General features: G+C 60.5%; 1 protein-coding gene and 1 long non-coding RNA gene across 4 annotated transcripts in view; both read left to right on the top strand.

The window, feature by feature from the left end:
• The window catches only part of GANAB (glucosidase II alpha subunit), a 35878-nt gene extending 23334 nt beyond the window's left edge, over positions 1 to 12544 (top strand). For all 3 annotated transcript variants that reach the window (XM_071801557.1, XM_071801556.1, XM_071801558.1), the window contains 11 exons: positions 652 to 795; positions 1673 to 1769; positions 1875 to 1976; positions 4711 to 4954; positions 5947 to 6011; positions 9111 to 9187; positions 9312 to 9386; positions 9484 to 9597; positions 9991 to 10103; positions 11386 to 11486; positions 12261 to 12544. In XM_071801557.1, coding sequence (XP_071657658.1) covers positions 652 to 795; positions 1673 to 1769; positions 1875 to 1976; positions 4711 to 4954; positions 5947 to 6011; positions 9111 to 9187; positions 9312 to 9386; positions 9484 to 9597; positions 9991 to 10103; positions 11386 to 11486; positions 12261 to 12364 — 1236 coding nt within the window. In that variant the 3' untranslated portion in view covers positions 12365 to 12544. The remainder of the gene's footprint in view (positions 1 to 651; positions 796 to 1672; positions 1770 to 1874; positions 1977 to 4710; positions 4955 to 5946; positions 6012 to 9110; positions 9188 to 9311; positions 9387 to 9483; positions 9598 to 9990; positions 10104 to 11385; positions 11487 to 12260) is intronic.
• Positions 12545 to 12757: 213 nt separating this feature from the next.
• LOC136116069 (uncharacterized) lies at positions 12758 to 17063 on the top strand. The gene is made up of 5 exons (XR_011736229.1): positions 12758 to 12888; positions 13108 to 13167; positions 13564 to 13602; positions 14984 to 15241; positions 16881 to 17063. It is a non-coding gene; the product is annotated as an uncharacterized lncRNA (long non-coding RNA).
• Positions 17064 to 17065: the final 2 nt, after the last annotated feature.

Here is a 17065-nt window from a genome sequence, read left to right as displayed (position 1 = left end):
CTCGTGGCTCCGCCCCCTCACCCGTGGCCCCGCCCACTCCCTTGTGGCTCCACCCCCTCAACCATGGGCCCGCCCATTCCCTTGTGGCTCCACCCCCTCATACATGGCCCCACCCATTCCCTTGTGGCTCCACCCTCTCATACATGACCCGCCCATTCCCTTGTGGCTCCGCCCCCTCAACCTAGGCCCGCCCATTCCCTTGTGGCTCCGCCCCCTCACCCGTGGCCCCGCCCACTCCCTTGTGGCTCCACCCCCTCATACATGGCCCCACCCATTCCCTTGTGGCTCCACCCCCTCATACATGGCCCCACCCATTCCCTTGTGGCTCCACCCTCTCATACATGACCCGCCCATTCCCTTGTGGCTCCGCCCCCTCAACCTAGGCCCGCCCATTCCCTTGTGGCTCCGCCCCCTCACCCGTGGCCCCGCTCACTCCCTTGTGGCTCCACCCCCTCATACATGGCCCTGCCCATTCCCTTGTGGCTCCGCCCCCTCAACCATGGCCCCACCCATTCCCTCGTGGCTCCACCTCCTTCCCCTTGTCTCCTGCCCCATTTCCCCCCCCAATTCACCCTCCCAGCCCCAAATCCCCCCCATATCTCCCCCCCAACAGCCCCATATTTCACCCCCCGGCCCCACATCCCCCCCCAGGGCTCCACCGAGACGCTGTTCACGTGGAACGACATGAACGAGCCGTCGGTGTTCAGCGGCCCCGAGGTGACGATGCACAAGGACGCGCGGCACCGCGGCGGCTGGGAGCACCGCGACCTGCACAACCTCTACGGGCTCTACGTGGTGAGAACCCCCCCAAAAAACCCCCTCTGTACCCCAGAAATGACCCAGGGGTTCGGGCAGGGACCCAGGGGTTCGGGAGGGGACCCACGGGTTCGGGCAGGGACCCAGGGGTTCGGGAGGGGACCCAGGAGTTCGGGGAGGGGACCCAGGAGTTCGGGGAGGGGACCCAGGAGTTCAGGGAGGGGACCCAGGAGTTCGGGAGGGGACCCAGGAGTTCGGGAGGGGACCCAGGAGTTCGAGGAGGGGACCCAGGAGTTCAAGGAGGGACCCAGGAGTTCGGGAGGGGACCCAGGAGTTCAAGGAGGGACCCAGGAGTTCGAGGAGGGGACCCAGGAGTTCAGGGAGGGGACCCAGGAGTTCGGGGAGGGGACTCAGGAGATTGAGGAGGGGACGCAGGAATTTGGGGAGGGGATGCAGGAGTTTGGGGAGGGGACCCAGGAGATGGAGGAGGGGACCCAGGAGATGGAGGAGGGGACCCAGGAGTTCGGGGAGGGGACCCAGGAGTTCGGGGAGGGGACCCAGGCGTTCAGGAGAGTGGACCCAGGAGTTCGGGGAGTGGACCCAGGAGTTCGGGGAGTGGACCCAGGAGTTCGGGGTGGGGACCCAGGCATTCAGGGAGGGGACCCAGGAGTTCGGGAGGGGACCCAGGAGTTCAGTGCCCCCCCCCCCAAGTTACTGTCCCCCCCCCAAGTCCCCATCACCCCCTTATTCCTCCCAAACCACCATCATCCCCTCCCTATTGCTCCTGTTCCCCCATCATTGCTCATGGGACCCCCCTCACTGGGTCTATGACCCCCCCACTGGGTCTGTGGACCCCCCCAGGTGTAACCCCCCCAAACCCCCCCCCAATTTTCCCCTTTCCCCCCCATTTCCGCAGCAAATGGCCACGGCCGAGGGGCAGATCCGGCGCTCGGGGGGGCGGCAGCGACCCTTCGTCCTCAGCCGCGCGTTCTTCGCCGGCTCCCAGCGCTACGGTGAGGCGTCATTTTGGGGTCCCCCCCCACCTATGAGCTCCCCCTACATCTATAGGACCCCCCTCTATACGTGGGTGACCCCCGTGTCGGTTCGTTGCCCCCCAGGAGCGGTGTGGACGGGTGACAACGCTGCCGAATGGGGACACCTGCGCATCTCCATCCCCATGTGCCTGAGCTTCGCCTTGGCTGCGCTCTCCTTCTGCGGCGGTGAGCGGCGGTTTGGGGTCATTTGGGGGGGTTTGGGGTCCCCCCCCATAGCCCTATGTGTCCCCCCATAGCCCCATGTCCCCCCAGTAACCCAAAAAACCCTATATCCCCCCATAACCCTGTATCCCCCCATAACCCCACGTCCCCCCCCATAACCCCACGTCCCCCCCAATAACTCTGTGTCCCCCCCACTAACCCCATATTCCCCCAATAACCCTGTATCCCCCCATATCCTTCCAGTAACCCCCCCATAACCCCACGTCCCCCCCCATAACCCCACATCCCCCCCAATAACCCTGTGTCCCCCCCACTAACTCAATGTCCCCCAATAACCCCATATCCCCCCAATAACCCCATAGCCCCATATCCCTCCATATCCCCTATATCTCCCCCATAACCCCATGTCCCCCCATAACCCCAATAACCCCATATCCCCCCCATAACCCAAATAACCCCATGTCCCCCCATAACCCCAATAACCCCATATCCCCCCATAACCCCAATAACCCCATATCCCCCCATAACCCCAATAACCTTATGTCCCTCCATAACCACATATTCCCCCCATAACCCAAATAACCCCACATCCCCCCATAACCCAAATAACCCCACATCCCCCCATAACCCAAATAACCCCATGTCCCCCCATAACCACATATTCCCCCAATAACCCAAATAACCCCATAGCCCCCTATAACCCCATATCCCCCCAGTAACCCCATAACCCCATATCCCCCCCATAACCCCGTATCCCCCCATATCCCCCCATAATCCAATATCCCCCCAATAACCCTATATCCCTAATAACCCCATATGCCCAAATAACCCCATATCCCCCCATATGCCCCACTAACCTCATGTCCCCCCATATCCCCAGTAACTCCCATATCCCCAATAACCCCCAATAACCCCCACTAACCCCATATCCCCCCAATGACCCCCATAACCACATATCCCCCCATAACCACATATCCCCCCATAACTGCACTAACCCCATATCCCCCTAAAAACCTTGTACCCCCCCATAACCCTATATCCTCCTCATAACCCCACTACCCCCATATCCCACATAACCCCGTATCTCCCCAATAACCCCATATCCCCCCATATCCCCCCGTAGTCCCCCATAACCCTGTATCCCCCCATAACCACAATAACCCCACATCCTGCCATAACGGTCCATAGCCCCGTATTCCCCCAATAACCCCGTATACCCCATATCCCCCCAATACCCCAGTAACCCCATATCCCCCTATATCTCCCCCATATTATCCCCCTATCCCCAACAACCCCATATTCTCCCCATATCCCCAACAACCCCATACCCCCCATATCCCCCACTAACCCCATATCCCCCCTTATCCCCAATAACCCCATATGCCCCACTAACCCCATATCCCCCTATATCCCCCTGTATCCCTCCATAACCCCAATAACCCCTGTAACCCCATGTCCCCCCATAACCCCATGTCCCCCACTAAATCCATATCCCTCCATAACTGCAATAACCCCATATCCCCCCCATAACCCCCATATCCCCTCAATAAGCCCAATAACCCCATATCCCCCCGTAATCCCATTAACCCTGTATCCCCCCATAGCCCCATATCCCCCCATATCCCCCCAATACCCCAATAACCACGTATCCCAAATAACCCCATATCCCCCCATAACCCCGTATAATCCCATATTGCCCCATAACCCCATATCTCCCCATAATCCCATATCCCCCCATAACCCCATATAACCCCAGTAACCCAAATAACCCCATATCCCCCCATAACCCCATATAATCCCATATTGCCCCATAACCCCATATCCCCCCATAACCCCGTATAATCCCATATTGCCCCATAACCCCATATAATCCCATATCTCCCCATAACCCCATATCCCCGTATAATCCCATATTGCCCCATAACCCCATATAATCCCATATCTCCCCATAACCCCATATCCCCCTATAACCCCGTATAATCCCATATTGCCCCATAACCCCATATCTCCCCATAGCCCCGTATAATCCCATATTGCCCCATAACCCCATATAACCCCATATCCCCCCATAACCCCATATAACCCCATATCCCCCCATAACCGCGTATAATCCCATATTGCCCCATAAGCCCGTATCTCCCATAGCCCCGTATAATCCCATATTGCCCCATAACCCCATATAACCCCATATCCCCCCATAACCCCATATAACCCCATATCCCCCCATAACCCCGTATAATCCCATATTGCCCCATAACCCCATATCTCCCCATAGCCCCGTATAATCCCATATTGCCCCATAACCCCATATAACCCCATATCCCTCCATAACCCCATATAACCCCATATCCCCCCATAACCCCGTATAATCCCATATTGCCCCATAACCCCGTATCTCCCATAGCCCTGTATAATCCCATATTGCCCCATAACCCCATATAACCCCATATCCCCCCATAACCCCGTATAATCCCATATTGCCCCATCACCCCATATCTCCCATAGCCCTGTATAATCCCATATTGCCCCATAACCCCATATCTCCTGATAAGCCCATATAATCCCACATTGCCCCATAACCTCATATAAACCCATATTGCCCCATAACCCCGTATCCTCCCCACTAACCCCATATCCCCCAATAACCCCATATCGCCCCATATCCCAAACAACCCCATACCCCCCCTATATCCCCCCATACCCCCCATATAATTTCCCGCCTCCGCGCCCCCCTCAGCCGACGTGGGAGGCTTCTTCCAGAACCCGGACACGGAGCTGCTGGTGCGCTGGTACCAGGCGGGCGCGTTCCAGCCCTTCTTCCGCGCCCACGCGCACCTGGACACGGTGCGGCGCGAGCCCTGGCTCTTCGGGGAGGAGGTCGCGGGGCTCATCCGGCACGCCGTGCGCCGCCGCTACGCGCTGCTGCCCTTCTGGTACACCGCCTTCTACCGCAGCCACCGCCACGCGCTGCCCGTCATGCGGTGAGCGGGACCCGGGGCTCCGCCCCCTTCCCTTGTGGCTCCACCCCCTTCCCTTGCGGCTCCACCCCCTTGCCCGGCAGCTCCACCCCTTGCATTGTAGCTCCAGCTCCCTGGGGCTCCACCCCCCCCCCCTTCCCCCGGGGCTCCGCCCCCCCCCCCTTCCCCCGGGGCTCCGCCCCCCCCCACCCTTCCCCCGGGGCTCAGCCGCTCCCCCCACCCGGGGCTCCCCCCCCCCCCCCTTCCCCCGGGGCTCCGCCCCCCCCCCCCCCCCTTCCCCCGGGGCTCCCCCCCCCCCCCTTCCCCCGGGGCTCCCCCCCCCCCCCTTCCCCTGGGGCTCCCCCCCCCCCCCTTCCCCTGGGGCTCCGCCCCCCCCCCTTCCCTGGGGCTCCGCCCCCCCCCCCTTTCCCTGGGGCTCCGCCCCCCTCTTCCCTGGCCCCTCCCCCCTCCCCTTTCCCTGGGGCTCCGACCCCTCTTGCCCGGCAGCTCCGCCCATTGCATTGTAGCTCCAACTCCCTGTGGCTCCGCCCCCCCTTCCCCCGGGCGGCTCCGCCCCCCCTTCCCTGGCGGTTCTGCCCTTCACTTCCCTTGGAGCTCCGCCCACTTCCCTTGGAGCTCCGCCCACTTCTCTTGGAGCTCCGCCTCCCCGCAGCTCCACCCCTTACCCGCAGCTATTTCCCTCGTGGCTCCGCCCCTGCCGTCGTTCCTCCTTCCTGGCGGCTCCGCCCCCCCTTCCCCTGGCGGCTCCGCCCCCTGCCTTGTAGCCCCACCCCTTCCCTTATGACTCCGCCCCCCTTCCCTTGTAGTGCCTGCTCACTGTGGCTCCACCCCTTCCCTTGTAGCTCCGCCTCCCCACGGCTCCTGCCCCTTACCCCCAGCTCATTCCCTTGTGGCTCCGCCCCCCTCCCCACAGCTCCGCCCCTTCAATCCCCCCCCAAAATCCCTTCTATCTCCCCCAAAGCCCCTTAAACCCCCCCGACCCCCTGTGTTCCCAGACCCCTGTGGATGGAGTTCCCTGAGGACACCGCCACCTTCGCCATGGACGACCAGTACATGCTCGGTGAGATCTGGGGGGCAGCTCGGGACCCCCAGTCACCCCCTATCCCCCCCATATCCCCCGTAACCCCCTAACCCTGTATCCCCCCCCAATCCCCCCACATCCCCCCATAACCCCATCCCCCTACATCTTCCCCCATATCCCCCCATAACCCCACATCCCCCATAACCCCGTATCCTCCCATATCCCCCCAATCACCCCATGTCCCCCTACTACCCCATATCCCCCCATAACCCCATATCTCCCCAATCACTCCATATCCCCCATATCCCCCCATATCCCCCCATATCCCCCCATATCCCCCCATACCCCCCAATAACCCCCATATCCCCCCATATCCCCCCAATAACCCCCATATAGCCCAAATAACCCCATATCTCCCATAACCCTATATCCCAAATCACTCCATACCCCTCAATAACCCCCATATCCCCCCATACCCCCCAATAACCCCATATCCCCCATAACTCTATATCCCATATCCCCCCATACCCCCCAATAACCCCCATATCCCCCTATACCCCCCAATAACCCCCATATCCCCCCAATAACCCCATATCCCCCATAACTCTATATCCCATATCCCCCCATACCCTCCAGTAACCCCCATATCCCCCCAATAACCCCATATCCCCCATAACTCTATATCCCATATCCCCCCATATCCCCCCAATAACCCCATATCCCCCATAACTCTATATCCCATATCCCCCCATATCCCCCCAATAACCCCATATCCCCCATAACTCTATATCTCATATCCCCCCATACCCCCCAGTAACCCCCATATCCCCCCAATAACCCCATATCCCCCATAACTCTATATCCCATATCCCCCCATACCCCCAGTAACCCCCATATCCCCCCAATAACCCCATATCCCCCATAACTCTATATCCCATATCCCCCCATACCCCCCAATAACCCCCATATCCCCCCAATAACCCTATATCCCAAATCCCCCCATATCCCCCAATAACCCCCGTATCCCCCAATAACCCCCATATCCCCCCATACCCCCCAATAACCCCCATATCCCCCCAATAACCCCCATATCCCCCCAATAACCCTATATCCCAAATCCCCCCATATCCCCCAATAACCCCCGTATCCCCCAATAACCCCCATATCCCCCCATACCCCCCAATAACCCCCATATCCCCCCAATAACCCCATATCCCCCATAACTCTATATCCCATATCCCCCCATACCCCCCAATAAGCCCCATATTCCCCCATACCCCCAATAACCCCCATATCCCCCCAATAACCCCATATCCCCCATAACTCTATATCCCATATCCCCCCATACCCCCCAATAACCCCCATATCCCCCCATACCCCCCAATAACCCCATATCCCCCATAACTCTATATCCCATATCCCCCCATACCCCCCAATAACCCCCATATCCCCCCAATAACCCCATATCCCCCATAACCCTATATCCCAAATCCCCCCATACCCCCCAATAACCCCCATATCCCCCCAATAACCCCATATCCCCATAACTCCATATCCCATATCCCCCCATACCCCCCAATAACCCCCATATCCCCCCATACCCCCCAATAACCCCCATATAGCCCAAATAACCCCATATCTCCCGTAACCCTATATCCCAAATCACTCCATACCCCTCAATAACCCCCGTATCCCCCCATACCCCCCAATAACCCCATATCCCCCATAACTCTATATCCCATATCCCCCCATACCCCCCAATAACCCCCATATCCCCCCATACCCCACAATAACACCCATGTCCCCCCAATAACCCCATATCCCCCATAACTCTATATCCCATATCCCCCCATACCCCCCAATAACCCCCATATCCCCCCAATAACCCCATATCCCCCATAACCCTATATCCCAAATCCCCCCATACCCCCCAATAACCCCCATATCCCCCTATACCCCCCAATAACCCCCATACCCCCCAATAACCCCATATCCCCCATAACTCTATATCCCATATCCCCCCATACCCCCCAATAACCCCATATCCCCCTATACCCCCCAATAACCCCCATATCCCCCTATACCCCCCAATAACCCCCCTATAGCCCAAATAACCCCATATCTCCCATAACCCTATATCCCAAATCACTCCATACCCCTCAATAACCCCCGTATCCCCCCATACCCCCAATAACCCCATATCCCCCATAACTCTATATCCCATATCCCCCATACCCCCCCATAACCCCATATCCCTTATATCCCCCCATAACCCCATATCCCCTATATCCCCCCATAACCCCATATCCCCCATACCCCCCCATAACCCCATATCCCTTATATCCCCCCATAACCCCATATCCCCTATATCCCCCATAACCCCATATCCCCCTATACCCCCCCATAACCCCATATCCCCCACTAACCCCATATCCCCTATATCCCCCCATAACCCCATATCCCCCACTAACCCCATATCCCCTATATCCCCCCATAACCCCATATCCCCCACTAACCCCATATCCCCTATATCCCCCCATAACCCCATATCCCCTATACCCCCCCATAACCCCATACCCCCCATACCCCCCCATAACCCCATATCCTCTATATCCCCCCATAACCCCATATCCCCCATATCCCCCCATAACCCCATATCCCCCATATCCCCCCATAACCCCATATCCCCTATATCCCCCCATAACCCCATACCCCCCATACCCCCCCATAACCCCATATCCCCCATATCCCCCCATAACCCCATATCCCCCACTAACCCCATATCCCCTATATCCCCCCATAACCCCATATCCCCTATATCCCCCCATAACCCCATATCCCCCACTAACCCCATATCCCCTATATCCCCCCATAACCCCATATCCCCTATATCCCCCCATAACCCCATATCCCCTATATCCCCCCATACCCCCCCATAACCCCATATCCCCCATACCCCCCCATAACCCCATATCCCCTATATCCCCCATAACCCCATATCCCCCCCTAACCCCATATCCCCCCAAATCCCAAATAACCCACATCCCCCCATATCCCCACATCCCCCCCAATAATCCCATCCCCCCCATCACCCCCCATCCCCCCGCACCCCCCTAACCCCGTGCACCCCACTTCCAGACCGAGCCTTGCTGGTTCACCCCGTCACCGAACAAGGCGCCCGCGGCGTCCACGTCTACTTACCCGGCAAGGACGAGGTTCGCCCCGTTTTGGCTCCATTTCCCCTCCTTTTGGCTCTGGGGGGGGCTCCACCCACCCCCCTACACCTCTATACATCCCCCTATATCTCTAGATGACCCCCCAAATATCATTGCCCCCCAGGTTTGGTACGACGTGGATTCCCACCAGCAGCACGTGGCGCCCCAGACTCTTTATGTACCGGTGACATTGAGCAGCGTGGGTGACAATTGGGGGACATATAGGGGGTTTGGGGGGGTTCTAGGGGTTTGAGGGGGTCCCCAAAATGATGGTGATGGTTTATGGACCCCCCCAGGTGCCGGTTTTCCAGCGGGGGGGGACGGTTGTGCCGCGACAGGAGCGGCCGCGGCGCTCCACTGAGTGTATGCGGGGGGACCCCTACACGCTCCATGTGGCTTTGAGCCCACAGGTGAGGCCGGGACCCCCCCGAAACCCTCCCGGACTCCTGGGTCCCTCCCCGAACGCCTGGGTCCCTCCCAGAACTCCTGGGTCCATCCCGGGCGCGTGGGTCCCCTTCCCGATCTCCTGGGTCCCCCCACAAACTCCTGGGTCCCCCTGAACTCCTGGGCCCCCTCCCGAACTCCTGGGTCCTCCGCTGGACTCTTGGGTCCCAACTGAAGTCCTGGGTCCCCCCCCGAACTCCTGGGTCCCCCCCCGAACTCCTGGGTCCCCCCCCAAACTCCTGGGTCCCTCCCCGAATTCCTGGGTCCCTCCCGATCTCCTGGGTCCCCCCCCGAACTCCTGGGTCCCTGGGGCACTCCTGGGTCCCTGGGGCACTCCTGGGTCCCTTCCGGTCCCGCAGGGCACAGCCGAGGGCGATTTGTTCCTGGACGACGGTGAATCCTTCGCCTACGACACCGAGCGGCGCTTCCTGCACCGCCGCTTCTCCTTCGCCAACGGCACCCTGACGGCCAGGTGACCCCAAAAACACCCCAGAACACCCCAAAAACGGCCCCGGGACCCCCAAAAACCCCCAGAAACACCCCAAAAACCCCCAAAAACGGCCCTGGGACCCCCAAAAACCCCCAGAAACCCCCCAAAACATCCCAGAAACCACCCCGGGACCCTCAAAACACCCCCAAAACCACCTCCAGAACCCCCCAAAATCCTCCCCAAAACCCCCCAAACACCCCAAAAACGGCCCCAGGACCCCAAAAAATGGCCCCGGGACCCCCAAAAACCCCCAGAAACCCCCCCAAAACCCCCCCAAAATGACCCCAGGACCCCCCAAAACCCCCCAAACCACTCCAAAAATGACCCCGGGACCCCCAAAAACAACCCCAAAACACCCTAACCCCCCCCCCCTCCCCCGAAACACCCCAAAAACGGCCCTGGGACCTCAAATACCCCCCAAAACACCCCAAAAACGGCCCTGGGATCCCCGAAAATGACCCCAGGACCCCCAAAAACCCCCCGAACCAGCCCCGGGACCCCAAAAACACCCCAAAAACCCCTAAAACCACCCCAAAAATGACCCCAGGACCCCCAAAAACCACCCCCCAGAACCCCAAAAAACACCCCAATAATGATAATGGGACCCCCAAAACACCCCAAAAATGACCCCAAAACCCCCCGAAGCACCCCAAAAATGGCCCCGGGACCCCCCAAAACCCCCTGAAACACCCCAAAAAAACACCCCAAAAATGACCCCCAAAACACCCCCAGAATCCCCCAAAATCCCCCCCAAAACTCCCCAAAACCACTCCAGGACCCCCAAAAATCCCCCCAAAAATAACCCTGGGACCCCCAAAAACCCCCAAAACCACCCCCAGAAACCCCCAAAACCACCCCAAAAATGACCCCAGGACCCCCAAAAACCCCCCAAAATCCACTCAAAAACCACCCCAGGACCCCCCAAAAAACACCCCCAGAATCACCCCAAAAACCCTCTAAAAACCCCCAAAAACCACCCCCAGGACCCCCCAAAACCACCCCTGGGATCCCCAAAAACTACCCCAGGACCCCCAAAAACCACCCCCAGAATCACCCCAAACCCCCCCCCCAAAAACCCATCCTGAGACCCCCCAATAACCCCCTCAAAACCGCCCCCCAGGTCCCCCCAAAAACCCCCTTAACCCCCCAAAAACCACCCCAGAACCCCCCAAAAACCTCCCCAGGACCCCCCAAAAACCCCCCAGGACCCCCCAAAACCCCGCGGGACCCCCCCAAACCCCCCCTGACCCCCATGTCCCCCCAGCTCGGCCGACCCCCAGGGCTCATTCCCCAGCTCCTCCTGGCTGGAGCGCGTGGTCATTTTGGGGGCCCCCAAACCCTCCAGCGTCCTCCTGCGCCCCCCAGGTGAGTTCAGGGGACCCCTCCCGGACGCCTGGGTCCTCCCCGAACTCCTGGGTCCCTCTCCCAACTCCTTGGGTCCCTCCCTGAACTCCTGGGTCCCTCCCGAACTCCTGGGTCCCTCCCGAACTCCTGGGTCCCTCTCCCAACTCCTTGGGTCCCTCCCTGAACTCCTGGGTCCCTCCCGAACTCCTGGGTCCCTCCCGAACTCCTGGGTCCCTCTCCCAACTCCTTGGGTCCCTCCCGAACTCCTGGGTCCCCCAAACTCCTGGGTCCCCCCCAATACCTGGTTCCCCCCTCCCGAACTCCTGGGTCCCCCCGAACTCCTGGGTCCCCCTGAACTCCTGGGTCCCCCCCAAACTCCTGGGTCCCCCAAATTCTTGGTGTCCCCCCCCCAAACTCCTGGGTCCCTCCCCCGAACTCCTGGGTCCCCTTGAACTCCTGGGTCCCCCCCAATACCTGGTTCCCCCCCCACCCCCGAACTCCTGGGTCCCCTCCCCGAACTCCTGGGTCCCCCTGAACTCCTGGGTCCCTCCCGAACTCCTGGGTCCCTCCCCCGATCTCCTGGGTCCCCTTGAACTCCTGGGTCCGCCCCAATACCTGGTTCCCCCCCCACCCCCGAACTCCTGGGTCCCCTCCCCGAACTCCTGGGTCCCTCCCCCTGAACTCCTTGGGTCCCCCCCCGAACTCCTGGCTCCACCCCCCGAACTCCTGGGTCCCTCCCGAACTCCTGGGTCCCTCCCTTCATCATTCCCCCCACTGATCCCCCAAACCCCAAAGGGGGTCCCGAGACCCCCCTCCATTTCCAGCTCGAGGGTCCCACGCTGACTCTGCGCAAACCCGGGGTCCCCATCGGCGCCGACTGGGAGATCGTCCTGCGATAATGGGGCTGGGGGGGCCCCTCCTGCCCCCCAAAACCCCCCCAAACCCCCCCCCATTATCCCCCCCCATCCCCCTCCCTGGGGCACATGGGGTCTATGGGGGGGGAGGGGCAGAATCGGGCCCCTCCCCCCCCTCGCGGAGTTTTGATAAAAGAGAAATAAAATCAGGAACAAAAAACGAGAGATTTGGGGGGTTTTATTCTTTTATTGGGGGACCCAGGAGTTCGGGAGGGGACCCAGGAGTTCGGGAGGGGACCCAGGAGTTCGGGTCCTCCCGCCTCGCCGCACTCGTTGGTTCCTATAGCGACGCTCTGCCCCTCTTGCCACCGGCACCTCGTCGCCTCCCACCCTCACTTCCGCCCTCTACCGGAAGTGTGGCATAACGCTGGGGTATGAGTGGGGAAATGCCACACTCAACATGGCTCCCTCGCCCCGCCTTCTTCCCGTGACGTCAGTTCCGGCGGTTCGAAGCGCTATGGCGGGAGAAAGCGGCGGGAAGCGCCGCTCGGGGGCAGAGACCCCTGGGGGTGAGCGGGGGGCACATGGGGGTCCCATTGGGGTCTATGGGGCTGGGGGGGACCCATGGGGGGCACTTATGGGGCTGGGGGGGGGCATTGGGGGGGGTCTATGGGGCAATTTGGGCGGTGGGGGGGGTCTATGGGGCAATCAGTGGGGCTGGGGGGGGGCACTTGGGGGTCAGAGCTGCCCCCCAGCCCCCACTTTTTGTCCCCTCCCCCCCCCCCAAGCGAGACGCGGATCCGGAACCACTTGTGCGCCCCTCCCCCCCCCCGCAGGAGCCCAAAGCGGTGAGTGGGGGAGGGCCGGGGGGACCCAGGAGTTCGGGAGGGGGACCCAGGAGTTCGGGGGGGACCCAGGAGTTCGGGAAGGGACCCAGGAGTTCGGGGGGGGACCCAGGAGTTCGGGGGGACCCAGGGGTTCGGGAGGGACCCAGGAGCTCGGGAGGGACCCAGGAGTTCGGGAGGGACCCAGGAGTTCGGGGGGGGACCCAGGGGTTCGGGAGGGACCCAGGAGTTCGGGAAGGACCCAGGCGTTCGGGGGGGGACCCAGGCGTTCGGGGGGAGACCCAGGCGTTCGGGGGGGGACCCAGGCGTTTGGGGGGGGACCCAGGAGTTCGGGGGGGGACCCAGGCGTCCGGGAGGGACCCAAGCGTCCGGGGGTGCTGACCCCTCCCCTCCCCCCAGCTTGCTGAGCGACCTTTGACCCTTCGCCGGAGCCCCCGGGTGAGTTGGGGGAGGGGACAAGGAGGGGGGGGGGCGGGGGGCTCCCCATGGGTTGGGGTCAAAGTCAAGTTCAGTAGCCAGGGGGGGGTCCCCAAGGGGTCAAGGTCAAGTTCAACATCTGGAAGCTCCCCAAATGTTTGGGGTCAAGTTCAATGTCTGGGATGTCCCCAAGGGGTCTGGGGGGTCCCCAAAGTCACAGTTGTGTCCCCAAGGGGTCATGGACAAGGTCAAGGTGTCCCCAAGGGGTTGGGGTCAAGTTCAATGTCTGGGATGTCCCCAAAGGGGTCTGGGGGGGTCCCCAAGGGGTTGGGGTCAAGTTCAACATCTTGGGGGGTCCCCAAGGGGGCTGTAGGGTCTCCAAGGGGTCAGGAGGGTCCCTAAGGGGTCAAGTTCAAGTTCAATGTCTGGAATGTCCCCAAGGGGTCAGGAAGGTCCCCAAGGTGTTGGGGTCAAGTTCAATGTCTGGGGGGGTCCCCAAGGGGTCTGTAGGGTCCCTAAGGGGTCAAGTTCAAGTTCAATGTCTGGGATGTCCCTGGGGGTCCCCAAGGGGTTGGGGTCAAGTTCAATGTCTGGGATGTCCCCAAGGGGTCTGTAGGGTCCCCAAGGGCTCAGGAGGGTCCCCAAGGGATCAAGTTCAATGTCTGGGATGTCCCCAAGGGGTCAGGAAGGTCCCCAAGGGGTTGGGGTCAAGTTCAATAGCTGGGGGGTCCCCAAGGGGTCTGGGGGGTTCCCCAAGGTTTGGGGTCAAGTTCAATGTCTGGGATGTCCCTGGGGGGTCCCCAAGGGGTTGGGGTCAAGTTCAATGTCTGGGGGGGTCCCCAAGGTTTGGGGTCAAGTTCAAGTTCAATGTCTGGGATGTCCCTGGGGGGTCCCCAAGGGGTTGGGGTCAAGTTCAATAGCTGGGGGGTCCCCAAGGGGTCTGGGGGGTTCCCCAAGGTTTGGGGTCAAGTTCAATGTCTGGGATGTCCCTGGGGGGTCCCCAAGGGGTTGGGGTCCCCAAAGGGTCTGGGGGGTCCCCAAAGGGTCTGGGGGAGTCCCCAAGGTTTGGGGTCAAGTTCAATGTCTGGGGGGTCCCCAAGATATTGGGGTCAAGTTCAAGTTCAATGTCTGGGATGTCCCCAAGGGGTCTGGGACGTCCCCAAGGGGTCTGTAGGGTCCTCAAGGGGTCAAGTTCAATATCTGGGATGTCCCCAAAGGCTCTGAAGGGTCCCCCAAGGGGTTGGGGTCAAGTTCAATGTCTGGAAGGGGTCCCCAAGGGGTCAAGTTCAAGTTCAATGTCTGGGCTGTCCCCAGGGGGTCTGGGGGGTCCCCAAGGCCTCCACTCCATTGTCCCCATGGGTGACCCCCCCCCCAATTTCTGTGTCCCCCCCTTCCCCCCCAGCTCCACCTGCAGAAGGAAAACGTCCCCGTGCCCCCCGTGTCCCCCCCAACGTCCCCTCCGTCCCCTCCCCCCCCCTCGGTCGCCCCCCGCGTCCGCCGCTCCTACAGCCGATTGGAGCCCTTGGGGACCCCCCGGCCTTTGGGGGGGTCCCCATTGTCCCCCATTGTCCCCCCCCCGCCCCCCCGCTCCGCGCCCCTCCCCCCCCCCGGGCCCCTCCCCCCCGAGCGTAAGAAGAAGAAGAAGCTGCCGCCCATTGATGTGAGTGGTGGGACCCCCAGTTAGGGGGTCTAGAGGGGGTCTATGGGGCAGTTGGGGGGGTCTATGGGTCAATCTGGGGGGGGGGTCTATGGGGGTGTCCATGGGTCAATCTGGGGGGGGGGTCTATGGGGGTGTCTATGGGTCAATCTATGGGGGGGTCTATGGGACTATGCGGGTGTCTATGGGTTTATGGGGGTGTCTATGGGTCAATCTATGGGGTGTCTATGGGGGTGTCTATGGGTCTATGGGGGTTCTATGGGTCTATGGGGGTGTCTTTGGGTCTATGGGGGTGTCTATGGGTCAATCTATGGGGTGTCTATGGGGGTGTCTATGGGGGTGTCTATGGGGGTTCTATGGGTCTATGGGGGTGTCTACGGGTCAATCTATGGGGTCTCTATGGGGGTGAATATGGGGGTGTCTATGGGTCTATGGCGGTGTCTATGGGTCTATGGGGCTGTCTATGGGTCAATCTATGGGGTGTCTATGGGGGTGTCTTTGGGTCTATGGGGGTTCTATGGGTCTATGGGGCTGTCTATGGGTCAATCTATGGGGTGTCTATTGGGGTGTCTGTGGGTCTATGGGGGTGTCTATGGGTCAACAAGGAGTCTATGGGGTATCTATGGGTCTATGGGGGGCCTATAAGGGGTTTATGGGGGTGTCTATGGGTCTATGGGGTATCTATGGGTCTATGGGGGTTCTATGGGTCTATGGGGGTGTCAATGGGTCAATCTATGGGGGTGAATATGGGGGTGTCTATGGGTCTATGGGGGGGTCTATGGGGGTGTCCATGGGTCTATGGGCTGTCTATGGGTCAATCTATGGGGTTTTTATGGGGGTGTCTGTGGGGGTTCTATGGGTCTATGGGGGTGTCTGTGGGTCTATGGGGGTGTCTATGGGTCTGTGGGGGTTCTGTGGGTCTATGGGGGTGTCTATGGGTCAATCTATGAGGTGTCTATGGGGGCGAATATGGGGGGGTCTATGGGGGTTCTATGGGTCTATGGGGGTGTCTATGGGTCAATCTATGGGGTGGCTATGGGGGTGGCTATGGGGGGATCTATGGGCGTGTCTGTGGGTCTATGGGGGTGTCTGGGTCTATAGGGGTTCTATGGGGGTGTCTATGGGTCTATAGGGGGTCTATGGGGGTTCTATGGGTCTATGGGGGTGTCTATGGGTCAATCTATGGGGGTGTCTGTGGGGGTGTCTATGGGGGGGTCTATGGGGGTGTCTATGGGGGTTCTATGGGTCTATGGGGGTTCTGTGGGTCTATAGGGGTGTCTATGGGTCAATCTATGGGGTGTCTATGGGGGTGTCTATGGGTCTATGGGGGTTCTATGGGTCTATAGGGGTGTCTATGGGTCAATCTATGGGGGTGAATATGGGGGTGTCTATGGGTCTATGGGGGTTCTATGGGTCTATGGGGGTGTCTGTGGGTCTATGGGGTCTATAGGGTGTCTCTGGGGTATCTATGGGTCAATCTATGGGTCAATCTATGGGTCTGTGCCCCCCATTCCAGGTGGCGCAGCTGGAGCTCTGGGGTCTATAGGTCAATCTATGGGGTCTATGGGGGTGTCTGTGGGGTCTATAGGGTGTCTATGGGGTATCTATGGGTCAATCTATGGGTCTGTGCCCCCCATTCCAGGTGGGGCAGCTCGAGCTCTGGGCGGCCGCCATGAACCAACAGTTTGAAGAGGCCGAGCGCTTCCGCCTGGTGGTCGAGTGACCGGGACCCCCATGATGTCCCCAGGACCCCCCCAATGTCCCCAGGACCCCCCCAGTGTCACAGAGACCCCGGCCCCCCCCAATAAAATGAGGAAAAACCCCACT

The sequence above is a fragment of the Patagioenas fasciata genome, chromosome 39, assembly GCF_037038585.1.
Source record: "Patagioenas fasciata isolate bPatFas1 chromosome 39, bPatFas1.hap1, whole genome shotgun sequence".
NCBI lineage: Eukaryota > Metazoa > Chordata > Aves > Columbiformes > Columbidae > Patagioenas > Patagioenas fasciata.
Note: the sequence above shows the minus strand (reverse complement) of the source record. Positions and strands in the feature narration are given on the sequence as shown.